This window comes from Cryptomeria japonica, chromosome 3 (assembly GCF_030272615.1).
Source record: "Cryptomeria japonica chromosome 3, Sugi_1.0, whole genome shotgun sequence".
NCBI classification, from domain to species: domain Eukaryota; kingdom Viridiplantae; phylum Streptophyta; class Pinopsida; order Cupressales; family Cupressaceae; genus Cryptomeria; species Cryptomeria japonica.
The window spans coordinates 846,690,507-846,713,954 of record NC_081407.1 but is presented as its reverse complement, the minus strand read 5'-3'; the positions used below and the strand labels follow the sequence as shown (position 1 = coordinate 846,713,954).

Sequence of the window (23,448 nt, the reverse complement as noted above, 5' to 3'; positions counted from 1 at the left end):
AATTTTTAGACCCAGGATCCCCACACATTTTTCAATAGTCCTGTCATGGACCTTAAAAATACGGGCATAAACAACATGCACGATATCAATTAAGACTTTTCTATTCCACATGTGCCTGGTACTACGTTTAAATTTGTCGCTAATGTTGTTACATTTAATTTGGACATTGATGATTTAAGTATGTTCAATCTAGAGAACTAGCAAATCTATGAATTTTGACATTAGTAATGGATGCATTTGAAGCAATTCATAATTCTTGTCAAATTTATTGTGCAATACCATTTAGAAACAACTGAAAAACTAATTGATATTTTGTTTCAAGAATTTTAATTAATTGAAATAACTTTATTTATTTGGTTCACTGAGCAGTACAAATTACATCAACCAAAATGTCATTCTACAATATTGTATTGTTTTTATCTTTATAGTTATTTTTAATGTCGATACCTTAGTTATATGTAAAAAGATAACTTTTTTTGCAACGATTATATAATGCTATTTAGAAATATATAGATGAAATAAAACTATTGAACTTGATGATTAGGTCTTCAATTTTTTTGCTTGCATGCTTGTTATTAATTTCATATCCATTCTTCTACTTGTTTGCTTGTTGTGTTTCATATTTATCAGATTTTGATCTCAATATCATATGAGAATGTGTAAAGTGGCAACAAATAGATGTATCTACATTCCACCACCAATATGGGATTGCACCATTCTAGGGCCAATTGATTCTACCACACTGACACATATTTCTCTATTGATTCTTCTTATGGTGAACAATACTTCAAATTCATATTAGTTGAAGACTTTCTTGAGAATAGTTCTAGCACAATCTACTACTCTGATGTGGTATCATGCTTCTTATCAAATTGTATGGACTTGATCTGCAATTCAACATTCGTGGAGAAGTTAGCACATGCATATATTAAAGATTATTTTGTTCCATCAATCGGTTACAATGGAGCTATTGCCGCTTACAATGTAGCAAATGATGATGCTCTTCTGGGTGGTCTATTCTCCCATGACATGATAAAAGAGTGTGATGCAACTTCTTGTGTTTACAGTGCTCTGCAAATGGCTTTCAACAATAATTGTGAACTAGTTTTTGCAAATGCTCTACAAGCACATGATTTCCACTTGAGTCAACATTTAACAACCAGGCTCTCAAACATCTTTAAAGCACTCATGTTTTTATATACTCATATTCCTCCTCGAGCACTTGTGACATCTCCAGTATCCACATCCAATATACAACTAGAGTCTCCAAATGAAAATTTCAATGTTTCATCCCCTTCCTTTGCAACCTCTCTCTAGTTTGCAGCTCTAGCTTTATTTTCTATTTATGTTGATGCTTTACTATAATAGCCATTAAACTATCTATTTTTCTATGTTTATTACTATGAATATATTTGTGTCAAATTGATATATCATCTTCTAAGAATACTAATAATAATGTGTAATTTTTATTTTCATTACAACTCATCCTTTACAATTCAAAATGGTACAAATTATTTTAACAATATTGTTTTTTATAAATGAAGTGACCATAGCCTATGCACATTGAAACAATTCACCATGTGTATATATCTATTTGACAAATGAACTTTTTCAAATGGAAATTAATTAGCAAGAATCATGAATATTTTTTTGTTTCAACTTGAAAAATATTTGATATCATATTCAATTTATGTATTCAACTTAATATCTGATATATGAAATATCTTAAGGCCCAACAAACAAACAAAATTATCATTTCACGTGCATAGAACAATTATCTTTGCATAACTTTAGCTATTAATTCTTAAGAATTACAATATAATTAATTAAAATCTTGATAATATGTACAATAACAATTTAAATCACAAAGTAACAAATTATACTTTTTTTTTTTTCAATATTAATATACAATAGTATATATATATACTTTGAATTTGTTGTAACTATTCAACCAAAAAATGTCCTAAAAGTTGTCGTCAATGTTATTACTACAAGACGCATTAGCAAATATTCAACGTACTTTTGACTAATATCAATTGAAATAAATGAAAAAAAGACAATTGAAGAGATAACTGAGATACACAAATATAGATTACCATATCATTGTAATGTAACGGAAAACTAAGCACTGTTTAGAATCAACAAATTTAAATACAATGTATGAGGTTTTCTTCCCAAACCATTACAATGACTACATAATAATGAACACACATTGATTGAACTATGCAATGGAACAATTAATTACTTCCTACATTTCCTTTCACAAGGTAATGCAAAGCCAATTATCTCACCCCACTATCAAATACATAAGTATGGATTGCTTGTGTTGCAGATTCTTAATCAACAAGCAAACAATGAATGCAAAGAGGACCAACTTCAATAGTTGTTCAATACATATATATCATAGGTACATTACACTTCCTTGAACTCTTACCATTGCAAATTCCATATTTGTTTAGACAATGAAGAGAAAAATAGATTGCAAATAGATAATAAGAAAAGAGATAATCAATGTAGAGAAATACAACTTTGCAAATAATCCTGAAATATGCAATATAGATGTTGCACTTAGAATTCAAGGATTGACTAGAATCAAAATATTTAAATACAATGTAGGAGATTTCCTTTTTGATTCATTAGAATTCCTTCTCAATAAATGTTAGACATCAATTCAATTACGTCATGGAATAATTGGTCCTACTTTTTGAATTACCTTTCACAAGGCAATGCACAAGCAATTACTTCTTATAACTATGAATTAAATCCTCACACACTAAATGAATTGCATATAATAGATGACGTGGAAACATATTTTCGTAGAATGAGAAAATTTACATTCCCAATTACAAATAATCAAGGAATTGGATTATGGGGAGACATATTTTGTATTAAATGGCTATCAAAATGGCTAGATATACAAACAAGTGTTTGGTCAGTTACTACATCAAAGAAATACTTACATTTCAACCAATCACCCTATGCAGATTCATACTCTATCCTCTTTCATGATACAAATCCTCTTTGTGGTCACTTTGAACCACTTTTACCTTATCAAACACACGAAACTAGATTCCATTCGAATGCAACCCTTCGTAAAATCAAACAATCCATTAGAAGTCATATACTGAACATGAGACAGATTCATCTATCCAAAAGGAGGATAACATACAATCACTTTGAAAAATTAAGAAACAAATACACACAAATCATATAACAATGTGTACAAAACTCAATGAAGAGAAAATAATGTCACCAATAGAAATGTTCAAGAAACAAGTTCAAGATGCACCTAGATATACATGTTCAATTTGTCAAATGTTGCATTTCAAGAAAGACATTGTAAATTTCAGAAATAAAGATATGCAAACATATTTTTATTTAACAAAAAATAAACCTCTGACATCAACAAACTATATTTTCTCCAAATGTAAATCATCATTAAAACAATCTAAATTACTTGACTATGCAACATCCGATTATATTCAGACAAATAAACCATTGCAATATGTAACAATGCTTTCACAATTAGAAGAGAAACTAGTGTCACTTAGAATTGCATTTGCACAAATATGGCAATTGGGATATAAAAAATCTCAAATCGGCTTAACTTGCTCAATTATAAATGTACCAATCAATATAGACATTGTATAAACAACATTATCACGCTCTACTGATGAAACATCAACAATTATTGTTGCTCTTAAAAGATGACTAGAAAAACACGAATGGTACGTGCAACTATTATCATGAAAGCTTTGAAACAATTATATAGAAAAAATTATATAAGATGGAAAATGTCCAAATAAACCAAAATTGGAAACAAATCCTTCAATTGAATTATGTAGATGACAAAACTAATGAAAGTAGTACCAGTGAAAATGATGACTAAAGTGACATAGAAAATGACATTCCATGAGAAATGTCGATACATGGCTTCACCAGATCTAAATGCATACATGAAATGCATGAGAAAATCATAGAAATTACACCAACAAGACATAATCAATTGGGGTCTTCAGAGATAAATATGCCAAAGAAATGAATTTTCCTACATTATTCTTTGGAAACCCACGTGATGAAGACATTACAACAAATATTCATGCAAAAAAATTGCAAAATGGGAATACAACACTCAAATAGAATATTTGCCTATCATAAAACAATCTATTTTTCAAGACCATGAAAATACTCATAGAGCAAGTGATGTCTACAATTTGGATAAGACTACGCAAAGGCCAACTAAAAGGAAGGAAGCTCCTGGTAAAAGATGTAAAGAGTAAGCCTAATTTAGAAAAAATACTTAAATTCGATATTGGTTACATAGATTTCAAAAGGATAAGAATATCTCCAGATTACCTACACCAATTGAAAAAAAAAATCTTTGCAATGATACGATAACTTGGACCACCTACCTTTTTAATTGCATTTACAAGTGTCGAACACTATTGGGAACCATCAATAGAAACACTAGAAGAATTAAATAATGCATATTAGAAAACAACATAACAATAATATGATACTATAAACAAAGATAAAAAATAAAAAAACATTATTTGATACAAAAAGATCCTATAACATGCGCCCGTTGTTACAGATATAGAATTAATGCAATAAAAAAATTGATATTAATAGATAACTCATTCTTCGATACTATTTCAGATTATTTCTCTGTATTTGAATTTCAAAATCGTGGCAATGAACGTGATCACTTCCTCTTATGGATTGTAGATGCACCAATTTATGTTAAGGATGATAATGCAACTATTGAAGCATTTGTAGACAAGTATATTACTTGTAACACCGAACATCTAGATTCTAAAATAGCTAGTGTACACAAACATCACCATACAAAACAATGTAGAAAAGCAAAAAAACAAAATTATTGCTATAATCTTCCATTTCCACCAATGAAAAATAAAAAAATCCTTGAACCCCTTGAAAAAAATGACGAAAATACAATTACTGTCACAAAAAACATAATTTTTAGCTTGCAACAAACAAACTACGACAATTCAATCTCATTTGAAATGTTTATGGAAGAAATGCATATTACTGAAGATGTTTACATAATTGCTACCAGATCTACAATTTGTAGGCCTACAATATTTTTAAGAAGGAAACTATCTAATATAAGGAATAATACCTTTGCCAAAATATTTCTAAAAATATGGAAAGCAAATACATATGCACAATTTGTTTTGAATGCATATACTACAACAATGTATTGTAGCTCCTACATGACAAAAGTAGACAAGTCGATGACATATACATTCAAAAGAATCCATAGAAACCATGAAAGAAATAGTATTGATGCCATAAAAATGATAACTAGACTTGGTAATGCATTATTAAATTTACAACAAACGTCTTCACAACAAGCAAGTCACACTGTTCTATCACTTCCACTAAACTATAACTCAAGAAAGTGTGTATTCATTGATACAAGAGCTGAAGACGATCGAACATTTGTGTTAAACCAACAAAGCAATTGGACAAAGAACCAAATGAATCAGAAAATGTAACATCCAATTCATTAATAGATTACTATCTAGCAAGACCTAAAACAATTTCACACATTTGTCTTGCACAATTTGTATATGAATTTACCAAAGATGGTAAGAAATCGCGTAGTCCATCCAAAGCAAATGTTATACGATTTGTAAACTTCAATAAACATATTGACATAGAAAACTACAGTAGAGAATAATTACTACTTTATTTCCCATTTATGGTTAGTGAAAAAACTCTCCTAAATGGTTTCAAAACATGGCATAGTGCTTATTTATATCATGAAACATTTATTAAAATGAATCACACAAAATACAATTACAATGTTAATCATTCATGGGGTGATTTTGAGGAAGCTATCAATGAACTCAATACAAAAAACAATGACAACCAAAATCAACTATTTGTAGGCAATGATGTATTGCAAAAAAGAACAATACAACATACAATCGGACGTTGAATTAGTACTTGTCATCAAATCTAAGAAAACAGGCTACAATGCAATTGAAATCATAAAACATCCATACATAATTGATAATATTGAGTACTAACAACTTAGACGAATGTTGAACAAAGAAGCAATAGTAAAATACGTTGTATTGGAAAAAAATTAAAATCCAAAAACACCATTGCACTGTTCCTATCAGGAGGAGTTCAAATAGGCAAAATGTTTACTAAAAAAGCCATATAAGAAACACTTATTCACAAATACAACTCTATTGACAATGATATAGATAAACCAAAAGGCTCAATCCTTGCTTTTACATGAAAAGAAACACACAATATAGGTGGCATGACAATACACTCAACATTGCACATACCATTTAACAAGTCATAATTCATCCCACTGAACGCTGAAACATTAGATGCAATGTCAAAAAACTATCAACAATTGCGTGTACTTTTGATCGATGAAATTTCCTTAGTAGGTGCAAGGTTTTTGCGCCTCATAGACAAATGATTATGAGACATAATGTAAACACCTACTAGTTACTTTGGAAATCTTGATACCATCTTCTATGGGGATCTTTATCAAGCACAACGTATACACAATTTACTAGTATTTGAAAATTCTCCAACATAAAATGAATTAATGCCATATAATTTTTGGAAATAAAAAATAAAGTGTTATACATTACAATTAACTATGTGACAAAAAGACGAGAACTTTATTAATCTACTGAATAGAATATGCACTGGCTCACGAACAACTCAAGACCTAGACTATTTAAATAAAAATTGCTTGTGATCACCACCCATGGACCCAAAATTTCCTTTCGTCTTCTATACGAGAGAATATGTCAACATACACAATCAAAATATGTTGTCAGTCAAACCTAGGCAATTGATTGCATTGAACACAATTGACGAATATGATGAGAATTGCAACACAACATCGGTTTACAATCATATAATGAACTTACCATGACAAATAGTCTTAAAACCAAATATGCTAATTGGAATGTATGCTGGTAATTATGACATAGAAGATGGCCTTGTAAATGGATCAGATGGCACATTCAAAGCATATGTCAAAGCTAATAACATTAACATTATTTGGATAAAATTCAACGATCCACAAATCGATGTCTGATAAGCTAAACGATTAGCACATTACTATACAAATTGCATTGAAAACAGTCAGATACCCATACTTCACATCGCAAAGTCCATTAGACAACCACAAAACCAAAATAGTTTAACTATTAATTTCCAATACAATTAGCATGTGCCCATACTATTCATAGATCTCAAGGACTCACCATGCAAGGATTGGCATTTGATCCTTCTTGCATAAACAAACATGGATTGACATACACAACATTATCACGAACAAGATCAATTGAGACATTATTTTTGTTACAACCCTTAGTACATTTCCACTTTAATGTTAAAAAAAGGTCATCACTACAATGTCATGACTCTAATCAAAAGCATATTGGCAATTTGAAAATCAACAACCACAATAAATTAATAATAACTATTTATTGTTATCTACTTTAAATACTCGTAACTTACTTTCACATGAAGAAGGCATACTCAACAATCACGATATAATGTTATCTGTTTACGAGAAACAAATACCCAACTCACTGGCTTAAACAATCCATTACAAATTTTGATAACTATTCAACATATCATATGCATGGTGTAACAACTTTCACAAAACACAACCTTTCATTTAAAAAAACAATGCAACACAAAACAACAAATGCGGAAGCCATAACAATAACAATAAGTTATATCAATACCAAAATCAACATATGTAATATGTATGCAAGACCCAATACACCACTTACAAAAGTTCTAACAATAACAAATGAAGTACTTTTCCTTTGGTGATTTTAACATCGACATGTCTATAGATAACAACAAAAAGAAAACATTGTTAAACTATATGCAAGAAAATGGCATCTACTTTCTATTGCATAAATTAGACAATCTATATAAGCCAACTGCTCATTGATCATTTATGAAGTAATGTAGACATAAACGCATGTTATATTTACAAATCAAAAGCATATTGGATTGAGCATGATCCAATATTTATGAAGTTTCAAATTATTGATTAAAATAAATCTAATTAAATATGTATAAATCTATTGTTATTAGTGAACAACTTACCTTTCCGCCATGCACAATACTTTGCACTTTACTAAAATTATTTCTCATCCCACTGAAATATATGTTCTATGTTTTTTGTATATGAATCAAAATAGTCAATAACTTTGCAATATGTATTTTTTCTACAATTTCAAAACACCTAATTATTGCACAATTGTCTTACAACAGTTGCATAATGGAAAGCATCAAGAGAACAACAAAACAAACACAACCTAGACAAGAAGAGACATCCAAAAGGTAATTAAAATACTCTACTTGCACTCAAACCATACTGATTCAATTCATAAATATTGAAATAATTCTAATATCTTATATACAAATCAAAGATCAAAATCCTAAATTCCATATCCATTGAAGATCTGAATGTCTGAAAAGCAGGAATTATATTTGAAGGTGATATCATGGTAGTCTACAAAACTGTCCTAGATAAAAGAAAAACACGTGAAGTGTTGCGTGCTGATCTAATAGATGCAAGAGGTGAAATGACAACTACCCTAAATATCAATGATCAACTTGTCCAAAAGTTTGAAAATAAAATAGTACCAGGATCAACAATTTCCATATCAGATTTTCAAATTTCTCCTAAAACTGATTACGATTGCAGATATTGTGATTGCATTATCATGTTGAAAGAAATAAGCACAATTGACAATACACCTTGTCTTTGCGAGGAATACAATTTCATCCCTAGCTCAACTATAAAACAACTACTTACAAGCACAAATGCTTATCCTATTAGAACAATTGGTGCAATGGTGATGGCCACCACAAAAACAACTTCCCAACATTTAATTGATATCAAAGATGGAGAATCTGACATGGACAAAGCACATGTACAAATATCTCTCTAACCCTCTATCTAAATTTACCTCATTTCATTTTTTCTTTTCTTTGCATTCTTCGAATTTTTAAAAAAAATTCTCCTTTACCAATAACAAATAGCTACAACTTCATTTGAGCTTGGCACACAATTTTATAATAATGGAGGACCAGATGCACATACATGAATTTCCAACATTTTTCTTCAAAAATATTGTAAAACACACATATGCAAATAACAGTCTTTACACATCCCAGTTGACATTTATTTGCAATCTGAAAAATAAAAGAACAATACAAAAATTAAATTGAATACTACAATCAACATTCGAGGTAATTATTTCAAAATTATTAAATTTTAAAAATTACAATGAAACAACATATCCCTTCCAATAACAATGATATTTTAACGTATGTTGTAGGTTGATGGCACTCTAAAAGTGGCGAATGCATTGTCTAATCCATTTCATTTATTTTGCCCAAAATGCAACTACAAATTTGACAATTATGACACACTTGAAGGAAAGACTACCCACTGTGCTAGATGAGATGAACAAGTCAACTACATATATTCCTTACATCTGAAAACCATTCTAATACTTGATAATAAACAAACAATTTATTGTTTAGTTGAAAAATTTGTTATTCAGTTATTGTTACTTGATTTACAAAATGTAACATATGAAGAATAGCTTGAAGACAAATCAACGATTATTTTTATGTTGCAAGACTTCTCAATAACATGGTATTTCACATTAAATTAGAACAATATTATTGCCAAGGCCACTTCCATTCAACACAAACAAAACATCAGATGAAAAGCTATATATGTTGTTTACCATTGCTCTAGATTACAACTTATATGTTTCTACTTTTTGCAATTGCCTATATAATCAAATAATGTTTGTGACAACTACCTAAACACAAACTTTGTAGGAAGCAAGTGAGAAACAAACAAAAACAATCATGGATCTCTAAAACCTGGGTTGCTACTATTTCTTATCTCAAATTATGCGACACGAAGTCAGCATTTGTGGTCAAATTTTTTTGTTAGACCAACTACGTATTCTAGTTGCACAACAACTTATTAAACTTCACGTCACTTGCTATTGCTATAACATATGACATATTGCTATATCATTTACCTATGTTCATGTTTGCCATTATTAGTACAAGTCACCTAGATTTACATAATTATTCACAAACGTTCTATATTCATGGCTTTGTTAATAGATTGCTTAAGGCTTCTTATTTCCTGATTGCATGTTTTATACTCAACATTCTCTTAAAACACACTCTTATGTCCATTAACTATCCATTTTACAATTGTCTTTGTCAAATATTTTTCTCAACTGTAAATTAATGATAATTGACAGTTCACAAAACTACATTGAATAGACATCAAAACAACCAATGCATTTGCAACAACAATACATACTAACAACTACAACATCGAGAGAAACTTGACACAAACACATCTCTTATTTCTAGACATTAACACATCAATTCTCACATCTTCAACAATTTTATTTCTTTATCCGAATTCCAAACTAAATATTACATTTAATTTATTTAAATTTCATTTATCCACTTCCGCCTTATTATTCAAATCCACATTCTAAACCTCTTTAACTAAATCATAGCGAATGCATTTATTTCCTATACAATCATATATCATTATGGCCACCATTATGGTTTTGTACAAGAGGCAAAATCACCTTTATCTCCTTTACCAAATAAAAGAAGGCATCATAATTAATATAATGGCTACATTTTCCCAAATAAAACTAGTGGTATTTTAGCACATGTTTGCACTGGTTTTATCTTAATAATGATTACATATTAAAATGACTAATTGTAATGATATATAAAGTTGATTAGGAAATATTTATGTAAAAAAAATCTATTAACAATAAAACTAGTGGAAAAAAATATCATGAAAAGCATCCTATCAAATGGCACTTTTTTAAAAGCGTAAATCTCAAGGCTGCTCTATCATCATTTCTTAGCTACAATTTTGGTCTATATCATCGAAAGGTATTTTAACTTTTTATTTATTTTTTCCCTTTTTTTAATTGGACAGGAGGGAGAGAGTCCCGGATTTATCGGGATAGTGGCAACATTCATACGAAGTGCAGTATTCAGTCCACCCAGTTTAGACATATCTTGTAATTATCTTGATTTTCCATTGGTTCTATTTAATTGAGCACACGGTGTAATTTAATGTGGCATAGAGTTTGGTGATTGATTAGGGCATATTTTTGGTGTGGAAAATGTTTGAAATTTTATATTGATTTATTTTAAAGTGGCATAGAGTTTGGTGATTGATTAGGGCATATTTTGGGTGTGGAAAATGTTTAAAATTTTATATTGATTTATTTAAATTATTGTTTTTTAAGTAAAATTTATATGTTTGGGTTATTTTTATATATGTGTTCTCGAATATAAATTTAATCTTATTGGTCACCTACTTTTACTTTCTAGTTCACCTAATTTTTCGTGCCTTGCTAAATGTATACAATTGGTGCTAGTTATAAACATCTAAGAGAGATTGTTAGATAATAAGAGTCGATTGACTCTCTTGATAGAACTACTTTTTAATCAAACTAAAGATCAACATGTATCAAACAAGTGTAGATAAAAAAAATTATAATATCCAAACTAGAAATAAAAGATGTTGAGAGATATTATTTTTGAGATGTCTATTTCTAACTATAATCTCAATAAAATAAAATAGCCACTTGAAAAATAACATCTCTAAATAGATGCTCTCATTCATTCTTCATCCTTAAACATGCATACCCAAAGATATGCTATCACTCCTCCATGCTTAGATATTTGCTTTCATTAGTTAGTGCATAGATAAATGCACTCACTCATAAGAATAATTTTTACTCATCTTTTTACTCCCATTCAGTAGGTATATAGAGGTATGCACATTCTTATACACATTCACATGATTACATTTTTTCACTCGCTATGATATACACATTTGCTTCTAGATTTGATTGTGTGTATTTTTTTTACATCAATATTTCAGATCACACTCCATGATCCATCATCACTATCATCACCATGTTAGAGAATGTTAGGAGATGTAGAATTGTAAGTTGCACACATAGCTTGACTCAAGGTGATTTAAAGGGTGGGAGGAGAGAAGGGAAGAAGCATGTGCAATGAGCATAAGGATGAGACACGAAAAAAATAACACAATGCTTCAAAAAAAGAGAAGGACAAATTAAAAATATATAAGAGAAATTGAAGTCAATGCAATTGTATAACCCTATTATATTCGGATGCAGCTATTCTGGGTCCAAAAACATAGTACGTTTGCACAAAAAGTGCATAACATGAAAGTTAGTCACACGTTATACACCATTGATTTTGCAAGCTACGGTTGCGATTTTCCAAGCAGTCAATAACACAATGTACGATTTGGCTGTTTTAGAGCCAGTTTAGCTTCTGCCATTAAATTCAAGTGCTATAAAGACGTCATATAACAAGAGATAACTCCTTTCACAATCTTATTGTCGTCCATTTTTTCATTTAATTAGACAAATAAACTCCTTAATAAGAATATAAACACTATAACATCTTTACATTCAAATATTTGATTGTATTCACTTACATCTATTTAATCTTTATAACATCTTTACATTCAAATATTTGATTGTATTCACTTACATCTATTTAATCTTTCTCTTTCTTTTTTAACTTTGATCTTCTTCAACTTCTCAAGTTAGATTTTTACCTTTTTTTAAAGGTTTACCGATTAATTTGATCTCTTTTCTTAGAATAAATGAATGGATGAACGAAAGATTCTAATAATAATGTCCACCAGGTTAAAGCAGTCTATGTGATCCAAGAACAACACACAACCACCAGAAATAGGGAACTGAAAGACTTGTACAACTTGCAACATCCTCTTAGATTTGGTCTTATACAACTCAACTTTGCCCCGTGGAATAATATGCTTAAATTGTCAATGTTCAAGATGTCCTCATAACTTGTATGTATATCTTTGTATGCTGAACATTCCATAATAAAATGCCATTCTTTTTCAACGACATCTATAAAACTGATAGAATACATCGGCCCTATAATAATTCTGGCTATAATAGTGGTGCATTCTATAGACCCATATTGAAAAGAAAAACACCCAAATGTATAGCTCACACCACCAAGAACAAAATCTCTGGATCGAGACGGAATATTCGATGCCGCTATAAGCGTACTTTCAGTCAATGGACGTCAGGTTGTCAACTACTAAGAGTGGGGTCAACACTTTACCGTTCCCGTCAAACTTGGCTGCCCCGCGTTTACCTTTTTCGTAACGAAGTAAAATTTAATACTATTGGCTTTTCGGTTTCCCGGTATGCTTTTTAATAATGTCTGAGCTTTAGAACCACACGTGTCGGTTGATGATTTCTTAGCTTTCATGTCACCGGTCTCTACACCAGCCAGCGGGCCCCACCCTGCAAACGGATCTGTTGAACGCGATTTAGCGCAATGTATTGTATTTCACGTCCGCAAGTTAGCTTGCAAGGGATTTAGGAGGGCGCAGGGAGGTCCATTAGCGATCGCAGGAGGGGAAGAAATCGAGGAGCTTGTGTGATAATAGCTTTTATCTCGACAAGCGGAATCACTTGCGATGCTTCTGTGAGTTTTCTGAATTTTTTGGTCATGTATGGATGATTTATTTTGTTGTATTGAGCGGATGCACCGAACAACATTTTGTTTGTATTCTTCTGGTTTTGGGTGCTTTTTTTAAAGCGTTTTGGTGTGTTATGGAAGAAACTTAGGGTAGATTTGTAGGTTTTGAGCGTTATAGTGCATTTTGGGATTAAACTGGGTTAAATTTGTTTGAACGAGCATTGTTGTTTTTGGGACAACGGTAGGGCGGATGTCTTTTATCAGTATTTTACTATATTTTGACGTTAAGTTGGGCTTGAATGTGTTCTATGAACGATTTAGTGTGTTCTTGTGTTGGACGAGGCTGGATTTAAGGAGTGGAGAAACTGATTGAAAACAAAAGAAAGTGACGACATCTGGTTTGAGTTTTGAGTTTATATGAGCTTGAGCCAAATTAACCTGGATTCTTGGAGTCAAGGGTTTGTAGGTTTTCGATGAATGTGTCAGTGTAAGGAGTGGAGGGCTTGTAGGAATTGACGATCGGGGGAAAATGTGAATAATTGACGGCATGCTGAATGAAGGTTGTGTTGAAACTGATTGAAAACAAAAGAAAGTGATGAGATCTGGTTTGATTTTGAGTTTATATGATCTTTTAAACTTGTTTTGGAGCCAAATTAACCTGGATTCTAGGAGTCAAGGGTTTGTAGGTTTTCGATGAATGTGTCAGTGTAAATAATTGGTAACTTGACGGTATGTTGTGTAAAGCTTTATTTAAGTCCGATCGAAAGCTTTAACTAAAAAAGTGGGCGTATTGGATGGACTTTATGGTATTAGTGTTCGTAAAAAATAAAGGAAATTTTTTAAATGTTTCTGGAGTGTAGTTTTCGCTTGAATAGTGTTACCGTAGTTTCTGACGTTTTTTCCTCCCGAAAAATATTACAGGAGCTTTGCATTTGCCCGCATGTTCGAGTGGAGATGTAAATTTTAGATTTCTGTGTCTTGTATGACAAATTTTCTGCTGTCATCATGTATTCTTTGTGAAAATACTGTTATAGAGCACAAATTCAACTGTTGAGTTGGCCGGATTTGTGGGATCCGATTTAATTTAAGGATTTCAGTGCAAGGTAGATTGATTTTCGGCAGATTTAGCTTCCGATTCTTTGTTCGGAAACGCTGGAAAGGTGGATGGAATTTTTAAAGGATCTTCAATGAGTATTGGCGATCTTTGAGGAATGCTGCAAAGAAAAAAGTTTGCCGAAGGATTTTATTGTTCATACATGTCAAACAGTTAGAGAATGGGCCTATGAATGGAATTTCATCGTGTTCAATAGGAGTGGCATGTTCCATAGGATGTGTTTGTGAGATTCGACATTGGTTTAATTTGCCTTTTGTGGTGACAAAGGCTGCTGGTCTGGCAAGGTATTTCGTGTTAGGAACTTGATGATTACGTGGCTTTAACTCTCAGTGCGAGCTGTTGCTAATATTTAACAATGGAAACTCTTGTTCTTCCTGCACAAGATCAATTTGCCCATGCGCATAACCATAGATTAATTGGGGCAGAATGCTATTCACAGAATAAATGTGAAAAACAGTGGGAAAATCCCGCAGTTAAGTCATCCCAGCAACAAGAGAGGAATACTAAAATTAATGGCTCTGAAAGAGGTTTTTCTTCGAATCCAGGTAAGTTACACCAACACGAGAAGAGTTGCTCATCTTCTCCAGTTTTTCCAAACGAGAAGCCAATTCTTCGTTCATATACTCCATCAGTTACTTTTCATGAAGGATCTGTCACATCGCCTGGGAGGAGATGGCACAGTACTCCCTGTAAATTATCCTTTGAAAGCAATGATTCTTCAATCCAAGCAACCGACCAAGGGTTTGTATTTCCACGCCATCCTCGGCCATCAAAATATGAAAATGGAAGAACTTCAAGATCGGATATGAAGAACAGAAGTTTGTGTCATTCTGCCATGAATAGAAAGAGAACTGGTTGTGATTGGAAACCTGTGGAAACTGGATCACAGAATTGCAGAGCAGTTCCCATTCCTAAACAGAGGTCAGAAAGAAAGTCTCCTAATCCAAGTTATGAAATAAACACGAGCAATGAGGTCTCTTCAATCTCACCACCACCCTCTCCAACTGAGAACTGGGCGGGGCCTGCATACTCGAATTCCCCTCCACCAAGCTCATTGCCATTTCCCAAATTTTCAATGCGACAAATGAGAAGTGTTTCCTTGGAGCCGCCATCCACAAGCAGCGAATTCAGTGATGCCTTGAGTACTGAGGCTTTATGCACATCATCCTGGTCAGTGCCTACTTCTCCTTCAAGAGAAGTGACGCCTGTAGTTGTACAAGGCTTTGTAGCAGATGTTGCATCTGCCACCAAGAATTTAAAGCGGATCTTACACCTGGATCTTGGTGATTGATAAGAAGAAAGATTCAGATGGATAATTGTATAGTTGTAGATAAGTGCAGTAACGGTGCCTCAAGTAATCTATAATTAACAATGCTCCCTGGTAATAGGTTGTAACAGTGAGTGCATAACATGAAGCCGTGACATGAGGTCACTAGACTTGCAACTTGTACAGATTGCCAAGCCTTGTGAATGAGGATAGTGAAGGGTACTTTTCACTGCTCTTTGCCATTGTATGGTACATGTCAGCCAAGAGTTTAAAAAGAGAGAACCAAAAAAAAAAAAACAGAAAAAAAGAAAAAGAAAAAATATTAAATTTTCTTTCAAGTAGGTGGTTAGAGCACTCTTCAGCAAAGACATAAGACTGTTGTATATGCAGATTGCATGATCAGTACTGGAGTTATTCAGGTACGCTCCTGTTCTCTGTTCTAATGACAAATTAAAATTAGATGTAATGTTTTTGGTTGTTTTACTAGGAAACCCCTTTTAATTATTGCAGATGATGTTTACTCACACCAAACACACATTATGCAACATTTGCATTAACACAAGAAAGCAACTTTAGAATTGTAAGGGGCAGAATCCCAAACTAAAATAGATAGTTGCAATGTTGATTATTTTAAAGATGAATAGTCAGAATTTTCTTTTAGTTCAAAAGAAAATTACAGTTGTTCTTTTGGTTGACTGATGGTCTATCAACCTTTCACAGGACATGGATTGCATGAATGTTCTCAATTGCCTGGAGGATCAATATATTTCCAGTTGTACAATATCTGTAAAGTGGGATGACATTTCGGCATACCCTGTTGTAAATTTCCGTCCGCTTGATAGCTCTGAAGAGTTCTAGCAAACATGAGGAGGAAAGACATGCTCACTTTTGGTGTTCTTAATTTGCCCGACATGCTGCTGTTTTTGAATGAAAGAAATTGTTGGACATTGCATGGCTTTTCTACTTTGAAGTAACTGTCAAGTTTTTGGACGGTTCCCTTGTTATATTTCTCCATAAATACTTCCATACCTTTCTATCTTTTAAAATAGAGCTCAATAGAGTAGAGCTCTCCTCCACTTGCATAGCCTCTTTTGTTTGCTCAGTTTGGAAGTTCTTTCATGGTTTAAGCCAAGTTACCTTTATCAACCACCTGGTTCTTTAACCTTTTGTAAGTTGTCTCGTACCCTGTTTCTAGCATTCTGTGAAGTTAACAGTCTCTCTCCCCACATTTCCTAGTTTTTGTATGGAAAATGAAAGGGATATATAAAGGAGATCTGTGTTTGACTGGTTGTTATGATTCTCAAGTGAATGGCTTAACCTAATATATAACTGTAGGTTACATGGTTAGACATAGGTACTTAGGGTGCTTTCCAGGAAAATCTGTCTACTTCCTGGAGTTTCGCTTGGAAACTTAGGGTGCTTTCCAGGAAAATCTGTCTACTTCCTGGAGTTTCGCCTTCAAATATATAGCTCTGCAGGGATTACAGAAAGCATCGTTATATTCAAGGGCAATTGCATTGCCACATCTCCCGGGTACAAGGTATGCTTTTCCCGTTTGTGTTGGGACTCTACTTTTGGGTATGCAACTTGAATTTCAGTATAGCAATACTAAAACATGTTAGAGAAATTGAATGCAAAGCTTTTCTATTCTGCAGGTTTAAATTGTCTCATTAAATTATATTTAAAATGCAGGTTATCACCTTCACGAACTTTTGGGTACAAACCGTCAACATGCTGTATGTTATTGTGAAACTTCATCCACAATGTCCTTCAATGTTGTCAAGGATGTTGGAAGGGAGTTCAAAAGCAAAGTGGTGTCAGCCCGTGGTGCAAGTTCTACCCTTGTTATACTAGTGATAGTAGAGACAGGTCGACTACCATTTAATACATAATGCCATGAATGTAAGATATGTTGCAGGTCAACTACCATTTGATACTTAATGCCTTGAATCTTAGTTCTTTCAATAAGGGACTAGCTTCAATGCCTACTAGTGTGCATTGTGAGTCCTGCTGATGGATATAATGTAATATCCTTCGACAGAAGATTGACGAGGTTGTTTCATTTTGCATTATGTTTATAAGTCCTAGGTCTTTAGCTGTTTAGCTGTTTCTAGATGGCTCTTTAGAGTGAAGGTTCACAACAGTTTTTCAGATGTTGATTAGAAAAAATAAAAATCCAAGAATGCGTACTGGAGGCTATAGAACCTGATTAGCATGACGTGCTCATTCTGTAAGGGCTTATAGGTGATTGCTTTACATGTGGGTAAAATATGTGTCTTGAAGTTGTCTAATGGTTATGGTTTTGATGTGGTGTAATTTAAATTGTCAATGTCATGAATTCGAGTGATGTCTTCTATATGTGCATGCCAAGGACACCATTGACAAATTATAAGAAACGTGTGAAGGAATATCAATTTTTTTGTTTATATTTTATTTAAAAAGATATTACCCAGGTCAGGTAGCTGTCAAAACTGTTCCAAGGAACTTTCTAGAAACGACATATACATCCTAATTGAACTGGTTGCAAAGCTCTTCACAAACTTTAATGATAGCCCAAGCCTGCAAACATAAGCTTTACCTGAACTAACGTTCATCAGCAAAAAAGTAAATTTCAAAGGACTTTACTCATTATTATTGATAAATATGCATGACGGAGTCATTGGCATTATTATGTGCCACTTTTCATACACAATGCTATCAAAAAATAAATTGTGAAAAATTGGAAAATAAAACATTATTTGAGGTAACATTTCAGCAAATCAACAATAGTTATTTTAGGAAAACTTAAGTTAGAAAAACTGTAAGGACATAAACTATCAACAACATTAACAGCTGCATTGCTTTGGAAAATAAGCTTTGGCATTAACAATTAAGATCAGATCACAGGAATGATAATCAATGGAAGAGTAGTGTGCCATGAAATCTTGAACTACTTGGGCATCATTATTATCGTCACCACACCATTTTGTATCTGAAGCTATACTTTTAAGTGCAATCATCAGCAGCACCAATGGGGCAAGCCTCATGATCGCACCTAGATGATTAATGTGTTGATGTGATGTCTAGGAAGGTGCAGCTGAATTAATTTTTGTAGTTCCAGACTGTTCAAAGCCCTTGCACTTTATCTGTAGAAACCTTTTCAATTGGAAAATGGATATGGACAAATTCCTTTAGCATCCAGCATGTTTATTTTTGACCAAATATCAAATGAATGTTTTTCTTTACCAAAGCGATTGGCTATCCAACACAAATCACGTGTGCAATCTATACACCTTTATTATATTCAGATAAATCCCAGGTTTTATGAGATCTTATAGAAAAACCAGATTTAGCTAAGGGGGTGGTATTTGAATGGAGCTTATGTTATGGAAAACCATGTAGAGCAAGATAATGGGCCTGCAGATAGAGGTTTACTTGGTCTTCAATGGCAATGACATCAAAAATGTTCAATGGGGTGTTTATAGCTCTGTATGATCTTCTGTTCATAATATTACTTGTTCTGATGGCATCTTATTTTCAAGCTTTGGTGGCTCTAGTTCTGTTGAAAATGTATATTCATCAAGATCAATTATCTAGTCAACATGATATGCAGAACCAAAGCACAGCTGGAGGAGACTATCATACACAGCAAATATAAGAGTCAGAATAAAGATCAGCCATGGCTCTCAGACAGAAATGGGCTTTTCCTTAATATTTTGACAAATTGTTAAAATATGAGAAGGATTTCTTATTTACCTCTACTTTGCTGAAAGGGAACCTTCATTTCCAGCACAGCCTCTTTATTCTTTCTCGCTGGTCATTACCTGACTTTAAGTGAAGATCTATTACTCTAGGTGGGAAAGGCTGGCATGGTATGCTTTGTATGTTATCTGGTAGAAGCGACAGTTCTTTGATTGTAGCAGATGACCAAGGGTTTTGATTTTCCCTGCACAATCCATGGTTTCTGCCACCAAACATGAAAAAAGACCGGATGTTAAAATAAATTTTGATGCTATTCTACCCTGAACAGAGGGAAGTAAATTAAAAAATCTAATCAGGATTGGGAATCTGTGAAACTGGATCAGGATTTTTAAAGTATTTCTCATTGCTAATTAATGCACTCAAGAAAGAAAATCTTTTCACATGAGCAATGAGGGCATCCAATTTTAGCACTGACCTCTATAAAATAGAGGACTGGGCAGGGTCTGCATAGTCTGATTCCTATCTAAGGACTTTGCCTTTTCAAAAAACTCAAGGCACGAAATATGAATTCCTTCACTGGAATTACTTTCTGAATGGAAAGTGAATTTAACAAGGCATAATATAGGGATATTTGCACCATTGCAGCTGGGGCACATCCTGGGAGGCTGCCACCTTTTGGGCAAGGCTGTGACAGATGTTGCATTGGTAGATTCTGGATCTGGATCACAATTGATGTGAAGGAAGGTTAGTGCCCAGAGCACCTCCAATGTCAGTATTACAATACTAGCATTATTGCAGAAAATTGTTGCATGAAATGGCTGAAGACTGCAGAAACCTTGAGAGTGAGATTGGATAAGTGTTACTAACAATGATTGGCAGTCTGCAGTAATTAATTTGAAAAAGAAAGAAAGTAAAATATTAAAGGCTTGGTTTTTGAGCATGAGGTTTAGTGCTATCATCATCAAAGACAGGAGACTATCATATGATGTCAGAAACGGTAGAGTTATTCAGGTATGTTTGGTTTCTTTGCGTGAAGGGCAGTTTAAAATAGAAAGCTGTACTGTATATTGCAAGAAATGCAACCTACAGCACCCATTTTATGTTTAACAGCTTGCAACAGTTTAGCGTTGGCAGCAGCTTCTTGGCCTTCCTAATTTTCCATTATCTTTTGTTTTTTATATTGTTAATATTTATATTATTTAAATATGAGCACCATAAAATATTACGTTATAATTAATATAATTAAATAATACATGGTTCTATGGATTTTCACTATGGTGGTCGGTTTGCCAGGAATGCTGGACTGCTCCAGGCTGAGTTCTGGTCCTTGTTTGGGTCAGCCCCTGTCAAAAATTACCATTTATGGAAAAAGATGTAAAACTGAAAAAAAGTCAACCTTAAACTGCATTTTTTGAAGAATTTGGAGTTTGGTTGTATGTGGTAAAATTATGAAAAATGGCTTGTACCATAAATGTGCATGTAGCCTCTCAACTAGTTGGGGCTACTGCTCCATACTAGTTTTAAAAAGTTAGTGCTTTTTCCTTAGTTTTTAAAATTAAATTCCAAGTAATTGAATTCTATCTTACTTTTTGTTTGCCATTCAATCTGCATTAGCAAGTAATGCAACTATGATATAAACCATTCTGATATATCTTTAACATTTATGATTTGTCAGATTTGACAATTGACATTGCATCATCAATTCTAAGTCTTCGATTTCAAGTTTGGTAAGATATTAACTGTAAATAAAATAATAGTCTATAAAATTAATGTAATAAGCTGTAAATAAAAAAAGTATGTGATTCATTGTGTGCGTGTATCCTGTTTTCTTTGTGTTGCTGAACTTGACATGTCTCACATTTCTGTTCTCTATCTCAAAATTATACTTACCAAGCAAATTAGTTCCAAAAGGTTTAAAAACAGTTTGGCAATTCTCAATGGTCAATTTTCATAATTGTACTTATTTTGAGAAGAAAAGATTCAACCACCTGCTTGCTAAACTTGCATTCCAAAAATAATCGTTTACTGTAAGATCTAAATAATCTGAGTTTGTTTTTATCCAAATTAATTTTGCTATCAATGTTTTAATAGAAAAGAACATAAATGCTATTATTTGGTTTGGTATTATTATAGTTCCAGATCTAGGAGATGCACAGGAGAAAGACATTTTTCATTCTTTAAGTTAGCTCCCGTTCTGTAATTTTTTATATCTTAGCTTCCCACATTGTCTGTTTTTTAAAGTAGCAATGTAAGGCGTGCAGATACGAGGTCTAGTCAGTCGGCCAAACTAATGTTACTTTTTGAGGCTTCACTGTATGGTTAGATGCTTATTCTTGTTATGCTTTCCAGCAACTCTTCTTCCATTTGTGTACCCTCATCCAATTCTTTAGAGTACTGCATGACATGCAGAAAGTTTTGGTTTATTGTGGGAGAATCATCTTAGAGTAGACATTTTAAATGTAATTGACTTATATGAGTTTACTTTCTTGAGCCCAGATGAATATCTCAACATTGATGAGTTCGAACTAGGTCTTTTGCCTCTTGATTGTCAGAAGGGCTCATCATTCATGTGAGTTTGCAAGGATCCAAATATTAATATTACCACTCAGGCAAGCCGTTCAAAACGTGATGTGTGGTTTTGAATTGGTGACAGGGCTGTCCTACCGATAAAATTTGATTTCTTACAACATTACAGAAAGACATTCTTCTGTGTTTTACTCCATTTCAACCCAGCACAATGGACCCAGTCTTGAGAATATTGCTGGAGTTTGCAACTTAGTTAAGAATGTAGCAAATGCTTAGAAAGGTGATAATGAATGCAATGCTCTTCGGAAATGTATGCCATTACTGTTTTTTGAGGTAACCTCAAATACATATGATTATCTGTTTATTTTTCAAAAACTGTTTCATGAAATTATCCCGTCAGTGTTCTTCATTGTTTTCGGATTGGTTGCTGTCAACAAAGTTACCTTCTTTGATAATGATACTGGCTAGAGACAGGCTAAAGCTCATGTCATTTTCAATGCCTTGGATGCCAGTTAAATGTACAAGATTTTTTTAGTTCTTGCATGAGTTTTTGGCGCCATGGCTACTTTTAATATCTTGAATCTCTGTTGTCTACCATGTACCAAACACGAAGAGGTGAATTCATGGATAAAATGTAATAGTTTGAGCTGGTTGTTGGATGGGGTCAATGACAGACTGCTACATTTGTTGCTGTTGTCTGGTATGTACACAAAGAGATGTATTCATGGGTAAAATGTAATAAATGGAGCTGATTGTTTCCTTTTGCATCAGCTGTGTAAACCCCATATGTGTGTGATTTGAAAATAGATCAGTCAAAGTTAGTCAACAAATTGATGTCTCAGTTTTTACCTGTTCAAATTTTCTTAATGCATAAGACAAAATCGATTTATATAGGGGGAAAGATGAAACAGATAACAGGAGTGACTAAAGTTGGAATTCAGAAGCCTTTTCTAATTGACTCGGGTGATTTTCCTTAATGTGCACTAAGTAATTCACAATTTAGGCTCTTAGGAACTATCTTTTTATGCATGTTTATTTTAAAAATCAAGTATAACATTCAATGATAAAATAGACTAGATGATATTACTATTAGTGAAGCAAGGTGCAGACCATTTGCTTAGTTAATGTTAGTTCAATAAGGGGTATATTTTAGTTTGCATTTTTTCCGCGAATATCATTTTTCTAGAAAACTAGGGGGTCTTGCTTTAACAAAGTCTGAGAATTATGCTTGTATATTCAGTGGTGAGAAGGTTGT

The 23,448-nt window shown here is 32.9% G+C and overlaps 1 protein-coding gene and 1 long non-coding RNA gene across 2 annotated transcripts; both read left to right on the top strand.

The window, feature by feature from the left end:
• The first annotated feature begins 13,366 nt into the window (after positions 1–13,366).
• On the top strand, positions 13,367–18,412 carry LOC131033645 (uncharacterized). The gene is made up of 4 exons (XM_057964914.2): positions 13,367–13,611; positions 14,527–16,405; positions 16,707–17,526; positions 17,679–18,412. Exon 2 carries the CDS (start codon positions 15,075–15,077, stop codon positions 16,008–16,010), a length of 936 nt encoding a protein of 311 aa, XP_057820897.1. The 5' UTR covers positions 13,367–13,611; positions 14,527–15,074; the 3' UTR covers positions 16,011–16,405; positions 16,707–17,526; positions 17,679–18,412.
• Positions 18,413–21,400: 2,988 nt separating this feature from the next.
• On the top strand, positions 21,401–23,170 carry LOC131033646 (uncharacterized). Its single transcript, XR_009103638.2, has 2 exons — positions 21,401–22,236; positions 22,321–23,170. It is a non-coding gene; the product is annotated as an uncharacterized LOC131033646 (long non-coding RNA).
• Positions 23,171–23,448: the final 278 nt, after the last annotated feature.

Excerpts from the sequence above, each read along its gene's own strand:
- LOC131033645 (XM_057964914.2), top strand. The coding sequence starts at position 15,075 with ATGGAAACTCTTGTTCTTCCTGCACAAGATCAATTTGCCCATGCGCAT.